Source organism: Nymphaea colorata, chromosome 11 (assembly GCF_008831285.2).
Source record: "Nymphaea colorata isolate Beijing-Zhang1983 chromosome 11, ASM883128v2, whole genome shotgun sequence".
Lineage (NCBI taxonomy): Eukaryota > Viridiplantae > Streptophyta > Magnoliopsida > Nymphaeales > Nymphaeaceae > Nymphaea > Nymphaea colorata.
The window spans coordinates 17,896,950-17,921,827 of NC_045148.1; the positions used below are offsets into that span (position 1 = coordinate 17,896,950).

At 39.4% G+C, this 24,878-nt stretch overlaps 2 protein-coding genes across 2 annotated transcripts in view; one reads left to right on the forward strand and one right to left on the reverse strand.

Moving 5' to 3' along the window:
* The window catches only part of LOC116264446 (uncharacterized), a 72,163-nt gene that overhangs the window by 15,097 nt on the left and 32,188 nt on the right, over positions 1 to 24,878 (forward strand). The window lies entirely within an intron of this gene.
* On the reverse strand, positions 9,824 to 13,942 carry LOC116263622 (UDP-glucuronate:xylan alpha-glucuronosyltransferase 2-like). Its single transcript, XM_031643357.2, has 3 exons — positions 13,133 to 13,942; positions 10,982 to 11,534; positions 9,824 to 10,499 (listed from the first exon to the last, which is right to left on the reverse strand). The coding sequence occupies exons 1-3, from the start codon at positions 13,863 to 13,865 to the stop codon at positions 10,073 to 10,075; spliced, it is 1,713 nt and encodes a 570-aa protein (XP_031499217.2). The 5' UTR covers positions 13,866 to 13,942; the 3' UTR covers positions 9,824 to 10,072.

A 24,878-nucleotide genomic window follows, 5' to 3' on the forward strand; every position in this document is an offset into this window, starting at 1 on the left:
TTCATTCATGAGATTGTTGGTAAAGGTCAAATCGTGTGTTGAAATATTGTTCAACCAATGTGCAAGTTGCGGATGAGTTTACTAAGGCACTTTCATACACAAAATTTGTGAAATTTCGGTCTCACCTTGGTGTTTCAAACTTTGCATTAAGGGGGAGTGATGAAAGTTAATACAAAAAAATTAAAAACGTGTGCATGTCTTTATGAAGAAGGTAAAGGGTTCAACTTTTGGGTTTCCCAAAAGTTCCATCGTCATGACAAGTGCCCCTTCACCTTGCTTATTTTAAGTTTCAATTTTTTGTTTTTAATGCATATGTCAATAATGGCCATAGTGGAATCACCAAGGGTCATGTTAATTATGGCTATAGTGGAATCACCAAGAGTCATGTCATTTATTTTTCAGTTTTTTTTACATGTATATATATAGCCCTTTGGGTTTGCCAAACGTGAGTGAGGAAGGCTTAAGTGTGTTCAAAGATTTCTTGTTGTGTGCTTAATCCTTGCTGTCTTGTGTCATGCATTGTGACCACTTGAAGGAACAAGTGGTGAATTAGTTGTTGTGTTGCTCTTGTGCTATATTCGTGTCATTTACAGGAGCACAAGAAGAAGACGTGCAGGCATGTCATTCATTTAGCTTACAATTAACTATCGGAGGAGCACCGCTGGCATAGTATGGCGTATTTGATCCTTATCGACAGCTTTTCTTTTCAGAAACCTCTCTTTGATGTAGAAACATAAAACACCAGCTTGTGCGATATCGTAAAGGTCTTTTCACACGTCGCCTTCTTATTTTGATGCTCCGTTCTGGGAATTTATTGCATTGAAAGTTACATATAGCTGTGCTGGTGCAGGTTAAAACTGACTCTTTCTCCTTACCAAATTACCATGGTTTTGGCTATAAATTGTGGCTGGACCTCTGCCTCGCCACGCTCCCATCCTTGCATTGACACTTCCTTTACTTTCCTTGAGTATCAGTGAGGATGGCCGGCGCTAATGTTCTCATCTGCTCCTTCATGATGGTACTACTTTTCGCCAATGTTATGCCTCGCGCATACGGAGATTGCAATGTTGTAGAACTCAGTCCCTGTGCAGGTGCATATGAAGGTGGACCACCAACCTCCGAATGCTGCAGCGTGCTCAAAACTCAGAAGTCCTGCTACTGTGTTTATGCACGTGATCCTACCTATGGACCGATCATCTACTCCGCCACTGGCAAAAGGATTGCCAATGCATGCGGCATTGCTTTCCCCAGTTGCTGATCTGCATGAAGTCGATGATGAGCAGGGGAACCAATAAGGCTCGAGTTTTGTTGCCAGGAAGAGAATGCCCCTGTGTCTTAGTATCAGCTTTGTTTGCTAGCTTCTCTTGTAGCAGTATTTATTGCTTCAATAAATAAAATTAGTTCGTCTCTATGTAATCTGTAATGACATTGGTGGCCTGCTCAGTGAGAGGAAGCTTAAGCCTGAGACGCTAGAATTTCATGAATGTTAAAGGTTACGGAACCACATGAAAACTACATTATTAACACAAAAGGAAAAGGGTTCGATGCCTCATCTGAATCCATAAAATAAAACCGGAAAACTGTGTTTCCTTAGTTCCTAGCAAGTTATTCACAGTGTTTCTGATTGAATGCCCAAACTGTAAAGCTGATCACGTTTTGGAGAATTTGACTAATAGGGGGAATACTTTAAAGAATCAAGGAATTTCCCATTGTTGCCGTATCACGGAATTGAACAACTAATTCTTCCAACTTCTTGTTACTGCAGACGCATACTCCAGAAATTTTCAGGGATGTCTTTTCTCCTGGGCTTCTGCCTTGAGCTACTTAAGCTTTGGACCTACTTGCGAGTGGAAAAGCATTAAGTGAACCAGTTCTCTGTCCTTGTCGCGAAGAAGATGATTCTATTTTCCAATAATCCATGGCCAGAACTGGTTTTCATTTATAACGCTTACGTTGTGTGTAAGTGGAGACCATTTTACTCCATTCTGATGCACCTTTCATTTACCTCTTGCCTTCTGCCTTCTATTGTGGAGATAAATGCTGAAGTACTCACTAAGAAACTCATTTTCATTGCTAAGGTTTGAGGAGTTTGTGTGGAAATATTGTGTCTTGTGTAACGAAATTGGCCCTATGCTATTCAATGGCTCGAACATCACTCTTGAGAAAGTGTGAACGTGACACTTCATACGCGACGATTTGGGAGCAGTCCTATTGACAGCCAACTACTTGTCACCTAGGTTTCTCACGCTTCTAAGCACCCAACATAAGATGTGGTTCTCTTGGACTTTCACCGATTATCTTGAGAAGTCCTGCTTTCTGTGGTCTGTTCTTTCAGTTGGTCTGTTCGCATTGCTACCGTTGCATCACATATGTCATTAATGCTCGAGTTTCTACTTAGACTTCTGATGTTTTCGGGAATAATATGAACATGAAGCTCATGAATTGTGGTCCATATTTAACTTCTCAAACTTTCCTGCACCTAGAGAGAAAGCAGGATGTACCTGCTCTTGGACTTTGGCAGCCAGAGGGCAACTCTCTCATAAATGAATCCTGCCATGGTATCTCATGTGATGGCGACCATAGATTCGTCCTGAAAAGAAAGTATACAGCTTCCATGTGCGTGCATACGTGCCCGAGAGGCAAGATCGGATCTGAAGGTTTGCTGAACATGTGAAGACAATCTGCAAGATATGGAACCTACAACAATCTTCTAACTTGAATGTATCTTCAAAGAACAGAACACCTTTTCTTGTTCATATTCTGGGTCAATTTGAAGGAGAGAGCATGATCGGAGCCCCAGGTAGAGCGGCAAGGAAGCTCTTACTTCTACTGCTTCCCCGACTTCAGGAAGGACAGCAATAGCTTCAACTAATGCGGAAAGAAAACCACGTTCATAAATTGTGATTGAATCATGAATTTTGGAGGTCGTAAATAACAGTAAGAAAAGACCCAAAAAAATATCAATACTAATTGTTTTCACAAGTCGGAAGATGATATACCCGCTATAGTTTTATGTGATTTTTCATGAGAAACACACATTACACAATGCATGCTGAGAACCTGTTTCTCATATTTCAAAACTATTCTTAGATGTGAAAGTAATCAGCTGAATAAGCAAATGAATCTCTTCTTTCGTTACTTCATTTTACCTGACTGGAATTTTCATCTGCCTTTTCATAAATGTGTTCTTTTGACTCTGGCAGAGAAACATAAAAGTGCCCTCAAGCATAGGGCACCTTGAGATACAAGGACGGCAAGGTGACACATGACCGTGATCCGTTAAAGTGAAGAAATTTATTTCATTAAAGGAAGCCGCCATGTGACAAGCTAGTGATTCTTGACATTTGTGTCAAGCTTCCTTTTCGAGTCTTGGTTTGATGCGCCTGGTTGTTGTTGGCTTTTCCACGTAAACTAGTTGTTCTGTCTCACAAGTGGGCAATTGAGTTCATTCTACAGTTATCTAATCAAGTGTGGCGAGAAATGGGTCTCCAATGCCATTTGTTATTTGTTCAGAAAACTCATTTAGCTGCTTGTTGCAATTTTCACTTATGATTGATTGATCTTATTATACAGATGGAGCTGGTTTTTGCTTAACTAGACCAATAAGTACCATGTCCAGAAAGCTCATTTCTATAATACAAACTTATGTTACTGTTCTATCTAACTTGGAATCCAACGTTTAACAGCCCGTTATACGTTAGAGCCTTTTCCTACTGTTCTATCTAACTTGGAAAATTTAGAAGAATGATGGTTTGCTTATCTAGTGAATCATATGGACCAAATGTATGTTTCTTTGCTGAAGTATAATTATATCGCTACGAGGTACAGTTTAAGAAAAACGTTTGGTTATCCAGCGGATTCACAAGATAACTAGGAGAGTGACTTGTATTATATTTGTTGGTGAAAGATGCGCTCGATTTGGACAATGGTTCTTGTTGTCATGAGATCTCAGAATCTTTGGCAGATCCATCCCTTTGAAAATAGTAGGGGATGTGAAAATGGTAGGGAATGTACTTGTGAGAATGGGCTTATAAATATAAGACATGGCTTAGATGCCGTCCACGTTCCGCGACTTGGTACGCAAGATTTCTATGGTTTAAAATTTTGATTTTTTATATTTCCAAGTACATTTTTTCAACAACTAAGTAGAAGGATCCGATTCGTTCAATTCAATCCATGCATCGATAGAAGAAAGGCAGTCTAAGATAGTTCCTCCGACCATTTCTTTGGAGGAAATGAAATCAAGGACCTCCATCCAGCAGGTTGCGAGTTATGGAGAATTCAATGCAACTGAACTTAGACACCAAAGTGGCTTCACTAGTGAAGATTTACCTCGAGAGGCAATAAATATTATTTCCATCCGGTTCATTGATATTCTTGAGTCATAGTCACAAAAGGCATGTTCTTTAAAAAAAAAAAAGATAAATAAAATACCAATTTAAAATAAAAAAAACGCCGTTTTTTTTAAAAGTTAAAATAAAAAAACTTGAAAGAACGTGTTTTTTTGCTTTTTTTTTCACGCTTTTTGTGTTTTATCTTTTTTCATTTTGTTCAATTGTTCACGTTTTTCAATGCCAAGCTTTTTTGCATGTTCTAATTTTTATTTGTTGTGGGTCTATTTATTTGTTTATGTTTGTATTATATTTCTTACTTATTTTATTTTTTTATTTTTAAAATTTTTTAAAAAGTTACCGTTATTATTATCATTTTTTCTTTTCTTTTTTCAAACTCGCCCTATTATAATAGAGAAAAACAATGGAAAAAAAGTCTTTTGTTACTACGCTTTTGACACTGGAAATTGCTAATTGCATGGGACATAAGTTGCAGGTCTTTACAATTTACATCCTTAGTGTAGTGTGACAACGAGCAACACCGACAAACGACAAACTGTGAAAGAAGCAGCGTAACTCCATTTTTAACTATGGAGGGGCAACAAGATTCCTTCCTCAAGAAGGGAAGGAAAAGAGTCCATGAGGGTGGAAGGCTCATGCGCGCAGCTTTATCGGAGGAGAATGTTGTTTGTTTAGCAAGAGAAGGTGGAAGTGAGATTTATCGAAGGAGAATATGGGTTTGGTTGATGGCAAGCAAGGGAAGGTGGAGACGAGGTATTAGTGCCACGATTTCCTCTTCTTTTCTTTAATTATTGAAAACGTTAATATGGGAAGAAGTTATAAACAGTAAATTAAATGATTGATAATAATAGCTGAAACTGTCAGCTATATCATTAAGGGGGAGGTTATGAAAAGATGGGTTGCCAAGTATAGACCTGACTGGAAGAAATAACCGAAATTATTCAAGGAAACTAGAGCTGATTGAGGGCAGCTGAGAAGCCTTCCTCAGAAATCTCATATGGGGGTGGTGCTGGCCATATATTGGCCTTATTTGACCCCATATTGCAACATTTTAGATTCCTAATTGCTGCATCCATAGAGGTTACGGTTCCAGCAACTAGAAATTAGGGAAAAACGAGAGCTAACCCATGTTTTCCTGTGTTTTGGGGTAAAGATCAAGAGCAAAGAGGTACTGGTTCACGTGCTTTTCGTCCGCGTCTTGGAGGATCAAAGGAGCAAAGGGACAACGGGTCGAAACGAGGGACTGCACAGTTGGAGTGACAGTCCTGCAAGCCTCGGCTACAGCCTAAAGCAATAAGGTATGAGAATATTCTGTTATGAGTGTAGCATGTAGCCCATGTATCTTTGTTACTTGGATATATATATATATATATATATATAGTAGTAGTAGATCTATGTGTTTACGTGCCTAAATATGAATTGATCTATGAAGTGTCAGGCTGGAGACAATTCCTAGCCCTACGACCATGCTATCTATCCACAAGATTTATAGTAAAGGAAAATCCAAGGAGACCACGTGCGTGCATGAACACTTGCAGTTACTGACATAAATCATTTAGTTTTCCCCTATGATAAATGAAAATTGTAGTGAGGTAAGGAGACGTATCTAAGGCAGCAAGCCTAGGAATGAACTTAAAGTTCTTTTCCTTATTTAAGAACCAGCGGCTTCTGGTGACCGGCACTGTCATCTCCGGTGTCGAAAAATGTCGAGTAAGGGCTCGTTGGATTCGGCTGCTTCTGAAGATTCTTCCTATAAAATTTCATAATTTTTGTAGCAGCCCATGAAAATATATTGATTTTTGAATGACTGCCTGTCACTGGAGTGCTTTCTGCGATGAAAGATCTGAAACTACGTCGGATTCCGACGACCGGTGCTGTCAGCTTCGGTGTCGGAAAATGTCGAGTAAGGCTCGTTGGATTCGTCTACTTTTGAAGATTACTCCTGTAACATTTCATAATTTTTGGATAAGCGGTTAAGGAGATAAGAATTTTTGAGCGACCGCCTGTCGCTGGAATGCTTCTCTGTGAAACCAGAAACTGAACCAGATTCTGGCGACCGACCCTGTCAACTCCAGTGTCGGAAAATATCTAGTAAGGGATCGTTGGATTCGTTTGATTCTGAAGATTCTGCCTGTAAAATTTCATAATTTTTGGAGCAGCCGATGGAAAGATATAAATTTTTGAGTGACTGCCTGTCGCTGGAGTGCTTTCTGCGACGGTTGAAGAACCAGCGGCAGAACAATTGTCTTTTGTGCCTACCCTCATTAAATTCAGCTGGTGGGCAGGTTTGGGGATTTGATTGTAAGTCCCTTGGGGTCCCTCCGACCAAATTTCAGAGAATTTCGAGCTGTGGGTGAAGTTTGGTGAATTTTACAAGAGTGGCTACCCAACATTGAGAATCCTAAATTTAGGACGGTTGATGGCAGACATAAGAATGGTGGAGATTAACGAATGTATATTGTATATATATATAGAACGACACACATATTGAGAGTGGAGCCCAAGGTTGGTTTTAATGAGAATTACTAAACTTTTTCTATTAACGGTAAACTCCATATTTGAATGCATAGATGAAACATGACCTATGTTTTATGCAAGCTTACTGCAGTCGCACACTTCTCCGTCTGCACTGGATGGCCCATAGGGTATTGGGCGATACAAGGGCCCGAGATTTTATTATGCTTTTGGTTGGAGAGCGAGGCGTCTCCTAATCCCTCAACCCGGGTGCCTAAAGGGGCTGGCCTACCAATTCGGGTAACACCGGTGGTTGGAGCCTACTGCTGCAGCAGCGATCTGTGATATTTCAAGAAACTTCACTTCAGGTTACCTTTGATCAGTTGGATCACCTGGTGAAGATATGTTTTGTGCTACCTATGAATTGTGCCTACTGGTTTTCTGTTGTTTACTCGGCACGATGACCATGACCATTATTATGATAGATCACCGTTATAATTCTATGAATATTTGGAGGTTATGTACACATCGTTTATCATCAGACAAAACTCTAAGGTGCATTATGGATTGATGACTTATGGTTGTTGGCCATAGAGTCGTCTTATGAATTTGTTTGACATGCTTATATACTTACTTTGTCGGACCATGTTTCACTCATGGTTGGATATTTTTATACTCAGAGGAATTCTGACCCTTTTTCTATCTCTATAAGGAGTTCTTGAGTGATCGTGGCTACAAGATTGATGTCCTTAGACTTTGTGATGGACTGACATTAGCAATCTGGACACTGCATCGAGTTTGAGATTTGTGGATACTTTAGTTGTATGGTTTAAATGTTTTATGTGGAGTCAAAGAGAGTGTCTCATATGTTAGATGTTTGATTGGCGTTTGATTTGTTTTTCGTTTTGGTCATTGCTCAAGTTTGTTTGGAGTAAAACTCATGTTGCTTTCGCTATTATTTAATAAAAAAAAATTGGTGTCAAAACTTGGGCGGTGACAATTATCAACAAAATGGAACCCTTATGGGGTCTGAGCAAAGAGAAATGAGAGAACAGGGTGGCAGAATGTACAGGAGTAGTTCTAGATGTGAGAGAAGGGGCATGGGCGAAGACAAAAAGGGAAGAGAATAGCTAGGAAAAAAGGTCGAGAAGAGAAACGGGCAATGGGGATTGAAATCTAGTTTAGGCCAGGCAAACGGAGGAGACAGGGAGATGACTGGGGAAGGGGGGAGGCATCAGAGAGATCAAAGAAAAGGGTAAGGGCAACTAAAGCCCCCAAGAGTTCGGCCATCAAGCACAAAGCAGTCACTAGAGATCGAAGATGAGTAGTGGGCAGCAACCCCACTCTTGATGCAGGAAGAAGGAACTATGACTAAAAGTTGGAGGGGCAATGACGCAGCAAGTAATGGAGGGCTGAAGGAACAGACCATCTTAGCCGATCATTGCACTATTGCAGTATACATTTTCCTTTAGACATTAGCTTATTGAAGCTTGTCACAGTCACTTAATCCATTAATGCTTAAGCAAAACTAGGAAAAGCTACCTAAACATGACAGTTTGGTACAAGAACCAAGTCCTCTATCTTGCAAGAAAACAACAGAATGTGAGAGAGGCAAATAAACGCAGCAAATGAAGAAAGAGCTTCTTGCTACTTCAAAAGACAAGAGTACACATTGATGAAACAGAGCAACCAGGTAGGTCAAATTCGAGATAAAAACAAAGGAAGAGAAGAGGTGAATGTAGAAATAGAAAGGGGGAAAAAGAGCTCCACTACAGCTCTTGATTTTCTTCTTATTTAAAGTTTGAGCAATTGAACTGTTTTATGTGATTGGTTAGGAGACAATACTACAATTAGAATAAAATATTCTACAACTTCCTCGAACGCTTCAAGTAACAAATTACTTCTATACACTTCTTCAAGAATGTGTAATGGTGAAGGAAGAACAAGGTGAAGAGACAACCATTGCAGCCTACGTCTGTTGTGAATATCTTGACTTTTCCCGAAAAAGTGAGACACATGTTGCTGCAATATTGATCACCGATAGTGGATCCTGCATGGCAACTTATTGAACTGCTCTTAGGGAAACATGATCGAGAGAGAATTGGAAAAGATTTGCCCCAGGTAAATTGTTTGGCGAAAATATAACCAAGTTAAGCATACCCGTTGATAATTTGCACTGAGTTCTTGACTTAGGATGAGAACAAACTTTTAGGCAATTTCTTTGTTCATTTTGTTGTTAGAAGAAAGAGAAAAGTCTATCTTATCATCTATTCAAATACTGCCAATCTGTTGCTCGCAAGTAAATCTGTTTGCCAAAAAAAGACACTTGGGAAAGATGTAAATTCATAAGTATGGAGATGGTTTTATTCACTTAATGCAGTTATTCCACGTAGCTTTGCTCCTTCTAGTTGGCAATTAGAACTTGAGGGATAGGAATGAAAGTGTTTTAACTTATGCCCATATCAATCAACCGCACTTCGAAAACAATTCTCAGTAATATTCGTAACCGTGTATAATATCCTATCCAATTAAATGCTGCAATGTTGGATTCACCATGAACATATGATTGGAATAGGAATGTCGATTTGTTTATTACAGAATGGTCATATGCACAAAGAAAATGGGATTGATGATTACTCATCTTAGCTCTCATTTTATCTTTCTTGTCAGTCATATTGCGTTCCTTATGTACGCGTCATCTTGAAAAGTAAAATTCCCTGTGCATGTGATAATTCTCTCACAAACAGAACTGTTTTTCAGTTTCGAAAGCAGTTTAATGTTTATGTGTATCCGAAAGCACAAGTTACGTGGCTCACAATCTAGCTGGTTGGTGAGATCTCATGTAGGCTCGTATTTGGCAAGAGGATTCAACTTTGGTTTCTTCTCTCAAAAATTTGAATGAACAAAACAATCCACTATTGGAAGCATAAAAAGTATCTCTTTTGAATAAATCTGTATGAAGGACCAGATCTGAACTTCATCGAGAAGCACCAGTAAAAATTCAGATGTGCCTCCTTGACTACACAGAATATACACCAATTGCACTTGGCTGAAGAACTAGTGAGAGTCCACGGTAGTAAATCCATGGCTGCCCATCTAGCAGAAATGTCATGCCCCACTCGTCCAAGCCCCCTTTGTGTCAATCAGCATCTTTACTATTAATGTGAAACTCAAAGAACAAAAAGGAAAATTTTATGGACATTGTCATGACCAGCCATATGATCAGCTTGCAGAAGGCACCAAGTGGTTACATACTCCAGAAGCAGTCAGGGTTGCCGGGTATCTTTGATGGCCCTTAGCCAATGCTGATCAGGGTAGCCAATCGTCTGTGCCTCCTCGATCTCCCTCTGAAGCCCAACCTTCCGGCGCTCAGAGAGCAAGCAGAACGGCTGCAAACTCATGGGGATGAGGAGGTCGTACAGCTTCCACCACCTCGCATGGGCCACATCGTTGGCAAACAACCTCTGGTTCTCCACATTCCAGTTGCAGTCATAGTCCCTATAGCACTGCCATGGTTTTATTCCCAAGTAGTGCAGCCCGTACAGCTCCGGCGGTTCAGATCCCATGATCCTTGTGTTGTTGGCCACCCGTACCGGAGATCCAAAGATCTTGAGCATGTTCACTCTCTTTGGCAGCCTGTGCCACCATGTGAAGACTTCGTTCAAGAACCCTTGGTCGCCGCCATTGGAAGACCTGATCGCAGTTAGCAAAATGTGAAATTTCAAAGACAGAAGAAGCCTGACTAAGGTTTTCTTTTCCATGAAAGTGCAAATCATGCCACTCGATTGGTTTATGATTAAAATAGAGAGTCTCCGCCTCTTCCTCACCATGTATCCCAACAGAGTCTAAATTAAGATGGATGGCCATGAATGCCCTAGTAGATTCATAATTCAAGAATTAGAAATCTATTGCATTTTCCCTAAATGTTAATTTTCATGGTCCAAATGTTTTTGTATCAAAAAGCCAAGCAAATAATTAAAAAAAAATCTTGCTATATATTCGCTAATAGTTTTCTGCCATGTGAGAGACTTAGAGACCATGGAGATTGTTCGCTTCGATAGTTGGCTCTTTCCACTTCAAACTCTTTAAGTCTAATCCTTGAGCCAGTTGTGAGACAGACCTCTTATTGTCTATTACAAAAACCAATTATCGTAAGCAGAGATGTTGCTTCTTACCTTACTACAGGGATCAGCTCCATCAGGATCTTGAAGGTGCACTGCGATGGCTCGATCACCATGAAACCAGAATTGAAGATGCTGCGGGAGTTCGCGGCCGCAGAGAGCTGGGGGAAGCCAAAGAATCTATCAATGTTCTTGAGGACGATGAGGTCGGAATCGAGGTATATGATCTTGTGGTAGCCGGTGATCTGCCAGAGGCGGAGCTTGGTGTAGTTCCACTCATTGTAAGCACCCTTCTTGGCCTTGGGGTTCCTTATTCTCTCGATCTCTTGAATCTTCCAACCAGCCTCCATGAGAGCCATCTTCCGTCTGTGGTAGGCGCCGTCCTTGTCACCGTTGATGTGGAGGAGAAGGACAAGATCCCTTGTTGTGCCGGTGTGGATTAAGCTGCGAGCCAAGGCGATCGCGCCGCAGACGTAGGAGTCTGATGAGTGTATGACTGTGGCGTAGGCCTCACGAGTGGGAGAAAGGGAAGAACTGGTATTCTGTATCTTCTTTTCTTGGTGCAGGTAGTCTAGCTTGGAAAAGTCATAGTCTACTATCTCTCTCCCTGAGCATCATGATCAGAAGTTTTACAAAATATAGCTCCTTATTGATAGTTCAATTTTCAAAGTCAATATACTAATTGTCTAAGAAGATAGTAGGAATTAAATTTGTCCGACTATATTTATTTAGAAGTTGGACTTCTATCTATTTTATCCTTGTACATAACTAAAAACTTAGCTAGCCACACAAATGGGTTCACTTGGATATCTAAACGTGATTGCAGAAGGATCCAAAAATCTGGATTATCCAAGATTTTTGTAAAATTTCAAAGGTTGTAAAATTTCATGCATACAATCAAGAAACTAATTGAGAAACATTTCTAGATTCTGAAAAATGATGACCATTACATCAATAGGGCAGAAAATTGAGAAATTTTATTTTCTGAATCGTAATTTGTGCAAGGCATTTGCAATTAACACTGCCCTCGAAGCTTGTTAGGTGAATGCAGAGGAATGACTACGCAGTCTTCTTGCTTATTATCAATCCTCCTTGCTTGTTTGTACACGAAAAATGATTTTCTCCACTTCTCTTGAGTTACAAGCCAGTAGCTCTCTATCTCCCTCTAGATCTCTCTCTGCAGGCTCAAACTCTATTCTCGTGCTTGATTAGAGCAATGATGGTTTCCATACAACAAAGGCAGAACAGATGACTTGGAGAGGGGAGGGAATGGTCTCATTTGTCTCAGGTACCTTGGATTTATTGTAGTGCCTGAGGGTGTGATCATGGTTTTTTCTTCTACCATAAGGAAAGGCTTCCATCATAAGCAAAACATGGGGGGACTCTGGGCAGAGTTAAATCGACAAAATGAACAGTTGATGAGCAAAGAACAAAACAAAGAGTAAGTTTAGGACCCTCTAAATGAATATTGTGGAACCCTTTTCACACATAAAGAGAACATATTTGAATCCCTATTCAACAAACACTCCCTTAGCATTTCAGAGGCTAGTCGAGTCCAACCATATTTGAAACACATGATAGTTCTCCATAAGACAATGTGTTTGGCCAAGTACTTCATTTCTGATGTGATTGATCAATAAGGGGTTTTTTTTCAGCCAGGACATCTCTAAGTGTCTCATTAGAACAAATTCATGAATACTTACAGAGTGTCCCTACGGCCAAACAACCTTTAATGTACTTGAAGTATCCGAGTCCGACCCATTTGAGACCTAAGTAGACATAGAATAACAGTAAAAGGAGCCTGGGTTGCTAGAATAGCTAGCAAAGTCAATTTCTATAAGAAATTTTTGGGTTGCAGCAATAGCTAAGGCAGTCAATTTCTAGACAATTTCTATAAGGAATTTTTAAGTCCCCAACATTAATCATCCAAGCACTATATTGATGCATAAATCGGTACTTAATATCTCATTTTGATAAAGAACATAGCCGCATGTTGACTTTCATTTGAAAGTACTATTTATCGGACAGGAGAGAGACATCAGTCAAAACAATCGGAACCCTCAACCCAAGTCAACACCCTTTAATAAATACTGTTACCATAGCACCCTCTAGAATCAAACCAAGAATAATACACGCCAAAGGGCTCAACCGGTTACGCTATTCTCATCAGAGAGTGAGAAAGAGTTGAAATGTTGTGTAGCTTACCTTGGGCTTTCTTCTTCAACAATGGCAACACCAATCTGCAGGAGCCAACCGGCAAGGCCAGCTTCTCTCTCAGTTTCTGCACGTCCGGCCGGAACACCCACGCATCTCCCCATCGGTTCACCAAGTCTTCGCACCTAAAGAGTTCCACCATCGGCCGGCAAGCGCTCAGTAAGACCACCAACACTCCCTGGGGGCTATAAGAAGCCAGCTTCGCCACCACCAGATGCACCTGCAACCTGAACACGTCCCTCTTCCATCTCTCTGATTTATGCCCACACGGCAGTCTGGCCACCACCATTCCGTACCCACCACCGTCGCCATCTTCCTCTTCCGGCATCTGAATTTCTGGACATTCCGGCGTGCTGACCTCCTCGTCCTCGTCTACCCAAGCTGGGAAGAGGTGCTCCCATGTGATGTTGGGATCGACCCTTTTGAACTGTATTTCTTCCACATAATCCAGCTCGTCCCAATTCCTTAACCGGTCAGATTCCAAGTTCACCAGACCAATCTTTTTATTCTTCATCGTCTCCATTGCAGCCACTACTGCTGCATGTGTTGCGGTAGCATTTGTCTTTAAGAACGGCGAGTCGATGCAGTCATGGTGGACGGCGTCCCATCTGCCGGATTCCTGCCCCGAGAAAATGCCATACTTGAGGAGTAGAAACGTTAGAGACACGGTGAGAAGGATGAGTGCCACGGACATCAATTTGATCTGCATGAACAAAGAAGCCATAGAGTAGTAGATCACCAAGATCGAAGAGATGATAGGTGTCAAGGACTGACGTAACAAACGAGAGTATGGCTAATGCAAAAAAATGATGGGCAGTGGAGAGAAACTCCTTGAAAGAGAGATCGAGACTTCACCTAAGTAGATTGTTCACTCGAAACTGGTTGAAGATTCAAAGCAGAAAATAAATCAAGCCTAGTTAATGCACCATTACTTTTTTCACCTTTTTTAGAAGCCAGTGATTCGGTTGGCTAAAATGTTTTTTGTAGCATTGGGTTCTGTTTAGATTCGAATGGGAGAATTTAAAGTGATGAAGTACCAAATCTTTCGATTGGGGCTATCTGATTCGGACGCATACGGTGGTTGGGTTTTTGTCATTTTCGGCTGTAAGGTACATGGATTTGATCCGGCACTTATTTGATCCGAATATGAACCGCTTGCAACGGTCGGGCTAGCTAGGGTAACATGGTTGGCAATGGCTTGGTGTACATGACCCGACCCTGGCATTGTGTAGAATCTAATACGATATATATAGGTTGGTTAGTAAACAAATAGGCCCAGTTTGAATTGTCCTTAATTTTAGCAGTGAATATAGGATATTTGATCGGATATTTATGTACATGTGAATCCGATCAGATTTCATTTCTTAAATCGGAACCTGATCCGATTTTTCAATTGGATATTAAAATTTTTCATATCCGACTTTTTCAGCATGGCTAGATCAAATGTTCGATCCAATCAGATATATTGACATCCATAATAACATAGTGACAATGCAGATCCGTCATTTCAGCTGGAGCCTTTACTAGTTTTGTGGCTTTACCACGTCCAAGCTGAATCTGATTTTATATGTATCTAGTGGATCTGAATCCGATTCATCTGTACTCTTACTTTCCAGGCTGATCTGGAGCTCCAAACTGGACAATTGCATTGCGTGTTTGGTCCCGAACACTGAGCATGTATGGTCCCGTACTCAGCGCTTCTGGCCTCAACACCAAATCGTGTGAGGTGTTATGTCAGAATGCATGCAGGTGCGGGTGCGGATGCACGGTACACCTCAAAAAATTATGGTGCGACGGTGCGGTGAGGATATTTATTATTATTATTAATTGATTATTATAATATATTAATAATATCAAATTTGATTAAAAAAACTAAATCAATAAGGTGCGGGTTGGGTGTGAATCTGGGTCGCACCACCACCCGCGTGACATAAGTGAGGAGTCCACGTATCGCAGCCCACGACCTTCTCGTTAGGACTCCACATAACAATCGCAGGCCAACATTATTATATTGTATCGACGGCGCATCACGTTATTAAGTCTTCGTGGCCAAGGCAAGTTATGGTGAAGGCAAGCAGTTCTGCGAAACTCAAGTTGTATTTTTTTTCTTATTGTGGAATTATCAAATTGTATATAGGTAGTCATCCGCCTATGAACTAATTAATTAACGAGGAGGTCAAAAAGATCTTTTACTCCTCTTTTCTTCACCGAATTGGAGATCCAACCAAGATTGGTATCTTTTTAATAGCCCCAAAATGTTATCGGTGAAGGTCAGTGGTGGAGTCAGAAATTTTTTTCTGAAGGACACTCATTCACAAGTTTTTATACCTAAAAGGGCACTTACATATATAACAAAGTAAATATTAAATAATCTTCATGTAAAAATGAAAGAAAATTGAAAAGCACCGACCTATATGTGGCTCCACCACTGGTGAAGATTGTTTCACGTCAATTTACTCTGCAACAGACATAAGTTTAGACATAAGTTTCCCCCAGAGAAAATTTACCAGATTTTCCAAGTAGTTGAGATAAGTTCATTAACCAATATTGGTACTGCTATCTTTAGATTGTAGAGGAAAGTTTGTGCTTTGGCATTTCCTTCTGAAGGAACTCAAAATTAATCAGAAACAGAATTAAACATAAAGTTGCAGATGATGAAGGTTGGCTTATCAGATAAAAGAAGCAAAATAATAATAATGGTACATGAAACAGAGTAACAGCAGATTGAAAACAGAGAACCACGGCAAAATTTCTGTGTGTTCTGATTCTGAAACAGAGCAGAATAACTATAAAGTGATATGAGACTAGTAGAGCTACCAGTTTAAAGTGTCGATCGCATCGTAAATTGAACTGTTCTAATTTTTTAATAGTCAAAAGTTTTGTGGTTATATGAGATTAGTTGAGGTATCCGCTTAAATTATCATCAGAATCTCAGACCGAAGAGTGAAGCCATCAAAATTGGTTAAGTCCCTGCATACAACTGTAAGTATGGAGAGTGAGCAACTTTTGACAGCTAAAAAGCAGCTAGTCGAGAGTTTGTGTGCTGTCAATGGAATAATAGCCTAAGGAAGGAGAAAGAATTGAAGTTCTTCCTTGTGTGGTAGGAACTCTAGAGATGAAACAGAGCAGCAAGGTCGACTCTGATGTCGGGCAACCACCATTGTGATCAATAAAGGAAGAGTATAAAACTGCATCTGCCAAGGGAGGCTGCCAATTTGTAATCCAGCAGCAAAAGGAAAAGAAAGCCTCAAAAAATGTGACTCCTTACCTTGTCGTTCTGCACATGTGACAAAGTACTGCAGCAGATACGATTGAGATTGTATTGGAAAAATTTAAGCACAGTTTATATTATTGTTAAACAAGATCTCAGTATCTATTACAGGAAGCTTCAGAGGTCGAACGAGTAGTGGAGGCAGGTGTGGACCGATGTGCCACACCAGCTTACTTAAACTCTTGATTATAAATTGACACATCCCTGATTTTTATTTATTTATATGCAAGTGTCCCTTAAAGTTTAAAACTTAGACAACTAATGCCCCCTGCCAAGAATTCTCCGGCTCCAACACTGGGTCGACGGTGGACTTTCGGCATCCCATGGTCAATTGATCCAGTTTTGGTCTGTTAGTGCTAATAATGTTTTTCATGGATCTTCAAGTTCTAGCTTGTTCAGTTCTTATCATGAGTATTGATGACACCGGGATGTTTCCCTTGCTTCGGAGCATGAGCTTAACCTGCAACTTCATATTCTACAATTCTAAGTCTAACAGTAAACAAAATTATTTCACCAAAAGAAATATTATGTAAGCTTTGAAGTTTCTCTGATATTTGCACTTCTAATCAGTTTATATTTTCCCAGACTGGAAATACCTAATGATAGATTCCAGATTTGAGATAGCAATCTTTCAGTTTTATGGTTTATAATAATGGCGGCTGGAGTAACACAGAAGCTGAAAAGAGAAGGATCGAAAGTATCAAGAAAAGGGTTTAAGTTGAAGCAACTCAATCTTTTATCTGCTTCTGCAACTTATCTGGGCTGAAATTTTCTTCATGTGATTGGAGTCTATCAATTGGCAATCTTCCAGTAAGTAAATTGATCATTAGGTTGTGTATGAACTTGTATTTTACATACCCAATCTGTATTGAGTCTGCTTCTACTGTTCTCAGAAAAAATACAGTACTATAATTTTCACTGGTCCTCGCCTCATACAGCACGAGTCAACACCAATAAAGAAAATGCTTTGAAATACAGGCCTTTGGTGATAGACTGCGGTCATGGTCAACCACTAACTGGGGCCACATTATTTATACTACTAACTACCATAGGCTTTTGTCAGGCTTTAGCCGTCAAGCAGAAACCTAATTAGCACAATTGCTTAGTCATAGAAGTGCACCTTTTAGTTTGGACTCTGGACCGCAAAAGAACTAGGAGCAATTGCATCAAGCCTTAAATCAATGATCTAAAATTCTTACAGCATGATGGACTATGTCAGTCACTTTCTAAATAGACCAATTCTTAAAGAAAAGGAACGCCGACGTGCCCACTTCTGATTGAAAAGACAACAGGAAACAAGCACTTAAGTAAATGGACAAAGTAGCCATCATTCTTGACTAACAGCAGCACTTGTTACGCTGATCACTACCAAAGGAACCAATTGCTAAAAGGAAGCAACACCAACATGCGCATTTCTTCTTGAAAAGACTAATGAAAGCTATAAGCACTCGTCCTAGTGCTCGAACAGGTCACCCTTCTTGACCAGTTGAAGTAATGAAGTGTTGCCAAACGTGAAACTGTAGAGCACACTCATTGCATGCCTACGGCCACAAATTGGTGCCTATAAATTGTGGGCAAGTTCTACTCCTTAGCACGCACAATTTCTTTCTTCTACTTCATTTTCTACTGCTGCTCTAGTATTGCAGGAAATGGGGTTCAAGCTTGACGGCTATGCTCCGATGAGATGCTCCTTTGTCATGGTTCTGCTTCTTGGCGGCATGCTGCGAGCTTCATCTCAGACTTGCAGCATGAGTGCATTGAGCCCGTGTAAGGGTGCATACGAAGGTGGGTCGCCCACCGAAGAGTGCTGCAATACCCTCACTTCTCTGGCACCTTGCTTTTGCTACTTCGCGAGGAAGCCTTTTTATGCATTAGTCATCTACTCCAGGACCGGCCGAAGAATTGCGAGTGCCTGCGGGCTTACTTACCCTAGATGCTGACAAAGAAAATGATAAGGCCTTTAGACTCGATACATACATAATATATATATATATATATATATATATATATATATATATATATATATATATATATTGCCAAGAAAATAATGATACCTGTGATGCTCAGGTGCTGTCCACTATCCTGTTCTTGTTGTAGTAAAATTTCCTGCTTAGTTCAATATATGTAGAAGCAAGCACATATAAATCCTCAGGAAGCTAGCTTCTGTTGGTTCTGAATGCGAGAAAAGCAAACTTTGGTATGGTTTTCTTGTCTACTCATGGATAGGCATGATGGTGACTTCAACAATAATTTCTGAATTTTCAATTTGAATGGTGCATGGAATGCAGAACATGTTCTTAGCTACGAGGCAATCTGGATTTAGCCAGGCCCTACAAATATATGCCAAGTGATGCTTAATTCCTTCGTAGTAAAACTAGTCTCCGCCTCCTGCAACTTAATAAAGGATCCTCTGTCCAATCTCTTAACTAATATAGGGGCATCCACTACTTGAGTCAATGCATGGTGGGACACCAGATCAGGGTTGTGTTCTAGTACAAGAAAGCGGTATAAGCCAATAAGGTAATATTTTCCTCTTAGCTAGATGAATAGAACAAATTAAACTCTTGTTGGTATCTGGGGAGGCTCTTCCTGCTTAGTTACAGGAGCATTTAGCTCCAAAATCATTTCGTTCAAGGTGGCCGGCGATAGATCTTTGTCAGACTTGTTGCCATATCAAGAAGGCCTGAAATTTATGGATCTAAAAAAGAAAAAAGAATGAAAGTATATAGAACCTTTCCAAGGAAACCCAAAAGCCCCCTTTGAAATACATAATTCTTTTGGTTTCACACTGGACGCAGGGTCCTTTCCCCTAGCTTAGAGGTATTTGGTTTAGCCAAAATGAGAATAGAGCTTCGGAATCTGAGCGCATCAACCGTCTCCGTTATCTTTACTAGACCTCAGATTAATTTTGAAGAATGGAAACTCGAACCTGATTCTTTTGTAAGTCCGTGAAGATAAGTAATCAATTACACACTCAATTTCTTGGACCTTGTTGTGCATTCTTACTTGTCTATTTAAAACTTACAAAGTATCTCAAAAGGTTCTGCATCTCTGTCTGATTTCTAATTTACAAGGCCACGTAAGAAACAACACTTGATTTGCTTAGTTACATCTTAGTGTAAAATTTGGAAAACCAACGGCCATGACTAATATTCTAACCTCAAAGCGTGATATTTTTTTAATCAAAAGGGATAAGTTTATATATGTCTCCTTTCATAGCAGAAGGCTATGATGAACATGATTTGAAGTGTTAAATTTGTGAAAAAGGTACAGATTCCACACACACACATATCTATATATATATATGCACATCAATCCTAAAGCCGGTGAATCAAATTTTAATTTGCAGCGTGATTGTTTATACCAACCACTGCTAAACCAGTACAATTATTAAAGAGGAGCACCAACATACCAATTTCATAACTAAAAAAATACTAAAGCAGGCACTTGCCCAATGCCCAAAGTATTCAGCTTTCTTAACTTGTTAAAATAATAATTGTGGTACCAAAGATCAAACGTGGATGTCACGCAAACAGGTACGATGCCAATAAAGTGTGGGCAACCTCTAGTATGCTTCTTCATTCCTCACTTTTATCCGACTCAGTATTACAGGAAATGGCGTTGAAGGTTGATGGTTGTGCTCTTTCAGCATGCTCCATCCTGGTTCTGCTTCTTGGCATTGTGTTGCCTGCTTCATCTCAGTCTTGCAGCATCAATGCGCTGCGACCATGCATGGGTGCATACCTGGGTGGGTCTCCCACCCCAGCTTGTTGCAGTAGCATCGTCTCTCAAGCACCCTGCTTCTGCACTTATGCAAGAAATCCCAACTATGCAGTAGTCATCTACTCCAGCACTGGCAGACGGATTGCGAGTTCTTGCGGACTCCGCTATCCTAAATGCTGATCACTGCTTGTTCCCTTTACTGCAAAACACCGAATCATTTAATAAGGCCCTATATGTAGGGCCATGAGGCATGTGATCCTCGGGTGCTTTCTGCTGTTCATGTTTCTGTCTGCTTTGACGTCCGTCTTTTGTTGTTCTACTACTGTCTACTGTAAATTTCTCTTTGTCCATTATAGTTGAAACTTAAAAAATTCTCAATATATGAGTGCTGAAGATGATTAATGGATGACCTTTTCATTTCCGTCCCTCTTTAAAGGCAAGTTGGTCGATGATTACTAGTTGTTCTTACATTTGGAAGAATGTGTTTTGTACAATACTGTTCAGTAATATGCATCACGGGCATAAGAAATTGCAGCAGGAGAAACCTTCCAAAAGACATGCTTCCTAAGATTCAGAGAATTTCTCGCAACGTGCTCAGTTACTGGAACCTGAGATCTAGACCAGTTAATCCCTTATCTTCAGTGCATTTTCTTTTTCTACATCGACTTTCATTTCCAAATCATGGGGCCATCATCATACCAACACTAATCCACTATCTGGCAAAACAGTGCACTAAATCCTAAAAGGTTGAACATTAATTTAGAATTTTTGGGTAGCAGAAGCACTAAGATTGTCATCATTTAGCCGATGTCATTTTCCACCCTTGCTTTATTCTTTTCTAAGTGATATTTTGCCACCCACCTGTATATTTCCCTTAATTTTCTGTACACCGATCTTCTGATATTATACATTGATTTTACGATTTCTGTTCAATGCAGATGTTCATTCACAATTGGATTAAAGACGTGACATCTTTCTGTTGCTAAATACATACATACACACTCATATATGTATAATTGAAATCACTCTTTCCTCTCAGCCAATCGCTTTTCTTTGGAAGAAAACCCCCCGGCTCCTGTATATCTGGTCACACCATTTGTTTGTGCCAACAGAAAACCTCAAGTTGTTTGCATATTATTTTTAGTTAAATTAGGATATGGGGTTAGATATGTCACTGATAATTTCCTCCAAAAATGACCTGATCCAAGATGCTTCAACAACAATTTGGGCACATTCATAATAAATCGCAATCGTTGGTCAGGTTCCAGGAAATTCTATCACTAGACTTTTTAACTATATGAACTAACATGAATCCCTCTACGTGGTCTGATTAACTGCAATGGAGCACAAGTCTAGGTTTTCAAAACAGGTGCAAACTTAAGACATTAGGGATGAGAAGATTGAATTTCCTTCTCTTTGTCATTGATCTGGGTAAGATCTCATGAACCCTCCTTGTTTCATGTATGCAGTATGCTTAAATGAGCTGGCCGTTTTAGGAACACAGCAAATTTTCTGGACATGTCGAACTGAGGGGAATTACGAGCTAACATAGATTTGGTTTCCGGCCAAATCTAGAAACTAGCTAGCTAGCGGATGAAAGGTCCTGATCAGAACATCTCATGGCCACCGTGTGCCAGACTGCTGAAATTCAATTAATGTTTTTCTAGCGCCGGGGCTGAGGGCAATACTGAAGACTGATCCTACCAAAATCTAATCTATGATATATTATCTAGCTAAGCAGACTGGTGTAAGCCAGTCTCGACTGGTCCAAAAGGCTTCCAAAATACCAAATTGTTCAGTGACTCTTTTTTCACTGGGGAAAACCTCTTGAATCCTGTTTTCCTGATAAAAACATGTTTTGTTTAGGACCTGAAAATGGCAATGATTTCGAATTTTAAAATTCTGCAGGCCCTTATAGGTATTTTAGTTAAATTCCCAAATAGATTGTGAAAAAAAAGAAAAAGAAAAAATATCACAAAGTTAAACGGGTCCATACCAGTTCCGATTTTTGGGGGCACCAATCTCAAGTCAAGGCTACTGGATTTGCACCAATGTAAACCATGAATTTCATCCATAATAAAGGTATATGATAGGTTAGCTCTGTCTCAAACTCTGTTCTTCTATTCTACTCCATTCATATTCATTGGTAATGGACGTTGATATTTAAAATATGTTTCCACCTCTCACGGTGGAAACATTTTTCAGGAAAAAAAAATTCTATTTCGGTTTTAACGGTAACAAAAAAAATTCCGCATTTGATAAACCGGAAATATTTTGAAATTTTGAAATTTTTTTCCTACGCTACAGTAGATTTCTCGCCCATCAAACGGGCCCTTAAAGAAATGTTTTAGTATTAGGTGGCTGTCCATGAATCGAACCGGTCATACATGCACGCTAATACATCTTCCTAGGAATGTCAATGGATTGGATTTAAATTAGATAAACTCTTAACTATACCCACTTTTTTTTTATTTTTACATATTAGGATACTCCTCCATATTCACATATGAAGTGGTCATATGTCATGAGATTTCATGATTGCCTGTGTTGTATTTTCAATAATTTGTTTAGCAGTTGGCATGTCGAATGATATACAGCAAATTGGTTGTTGATTCGTAGCAAATTGACAATTTCATTTCCTGACTTGCTTCTACTTATAAATCTATCCCTCACATTCGCACTCGAAGAGAACAACATCTTTTTCTTGTCTGAATCACGATCAATCATTTACAAGATCAAGCAGATTGAAAAATTGTTCTACCTTATTCACAAAGCACTGACACGCCATAATCTTAAAGCTCGTCTCTTTCTTTAATATCTTTTCCAAGGGCAGATATATCGTTTCCTTAAGAAAACATAATTAGCAAATTTAACCTAAAGAAACCGAATCCGAACATTTAAGGAGAAAGCAGGGAAATTTTTGCCAGTAGCAATGCAGCAAGACTTTCCCAACAGAAAACATTATTAAGGAAGTTGAGGAATCCTAATCACCCATTGCTTGCACTGGAAGACCTTGGTTACTTGTTACTTTATTTCGCATTTTAAGCTTTTCTAAAGAATGCAGGTTTGATAACTTGTCAAATCATGTTCTTATAAGAAACATATATCATTTGATGTGATCCAATTCTGTCCCATTCACAATAAGACTACCCAAAACTTGCAGCATCCAAATGGAAGCAAGTTCCTAATTCAATTTTAAAAAGCGATTTGGTTGGCACCCCAAATTAGCTTGTCCACAAGAAAGTTTAGTTTTGTATTAAAGAAGTTTGGAAATCTAAGGACATAAGCTAAACAATTAGATGTCATGGTTCATAGGTTTTTGAAGCATGTATTAAAGTTGGCAGGGAGCAGGTTGAGATATGCCACATTATGAGACCCGGCTTCATATAAAAGTAGGTTGTGTTGTGTGCTTTTTTTTTTTTTTTTTTGATGAACGGGTGCCAATCAATTATTAATAAAGAATAACAAATACAAAGAATGAAAAAAAAGAAAAAGACTGTACAACAAGTCCTCACTACACCCTCACTACCTCTGATCAACATGTCTATGTCATTGAATGCAGGACCGAAGCTAGAAATTTTTCATGAAAGAGGCCGAAATTAAAGTTTCTAAATTTTAACTAGGAACAAAATATTATTTTTCAAAATTTTTACATAGAACAAGTAAAATTTTCTAAAACTTATATGTAACTTTTTTAAAAAAAAAAATTGAGGTGGGGCCATGGCCCATGCTCGCCCTACTTTGATTCCGCCCCTGATTGAATGAGAGGTGATCATTGCAAACTGAAATATGAACAGATATATGCATCCCCAAAGAATAACAACCAGAACTAGTCTCAAGCTATAGTTCAACCAGTTCTTCCATCGAATATCATTAGATCTAACTGTAATGCTCGACACACCTGAAGGAAGAACCTCCAGAAGGCAGCTAAACAATTGATATCAGAATTATGTTCAACACTCATACGTGAGGCTACATGTTTCCCTTAAGTAAAGTGAATTTTAACATAAGTAGGAGCCCAAGCTCAATGTAGGAGTAGAACGGGTTGTTATGTGTATGATATGTTATGTCATGATAAGATAATGAATATTCTTCCCATTCACCTTGTCGTCTCATACAAGAAACCTATTATTAAATTAAGACCATACCAATATTGAAAGCCACGATCAAAGGTGTACTACAAGTGGACAAAGAAATGAAGTCACTTGTTCGAACCACGTAGGGCATTTTGCATATATTGAAAGTCATGCCATTCTCTCCTTGACCATAAATTTTGAAGATTAATATATCCCTGTTATTGGAATTAGATGTAGAGGCAAAAGCCAGATTTCAATCTGAATTGGCTTTAAAAGATCCAAAATTGGGAATTTTTTTTTTTCTCTTCTGCAAGTCTCAATTAGTCTTGATACGGGGAGAACTTTTGCTTGTGTTGCCTACTTGGACTCTAACCCTGTTCGTTTACTGAACCGAAAGAGTTGTCAAAGTAATCGAACTTGTCGAGAATTGATTTCAAATTGAACTATTAAAGCTTTGATTCTCAAAATACCTTATAACGGCATAAATATATAAACTGTCAGCCGGGTTGATTCAAAATGAATTGTTAGTGATTCCGGTTCTTCCATATTTCATACCGCTGAAAATAAACAAATATTTTAGCCCTCCGGTCTGATTGACTACTTGGAAATACACATTTAGGAACAAACTTAAATCAATTTTAAGAACACCCAGATGTCACATTTGCTT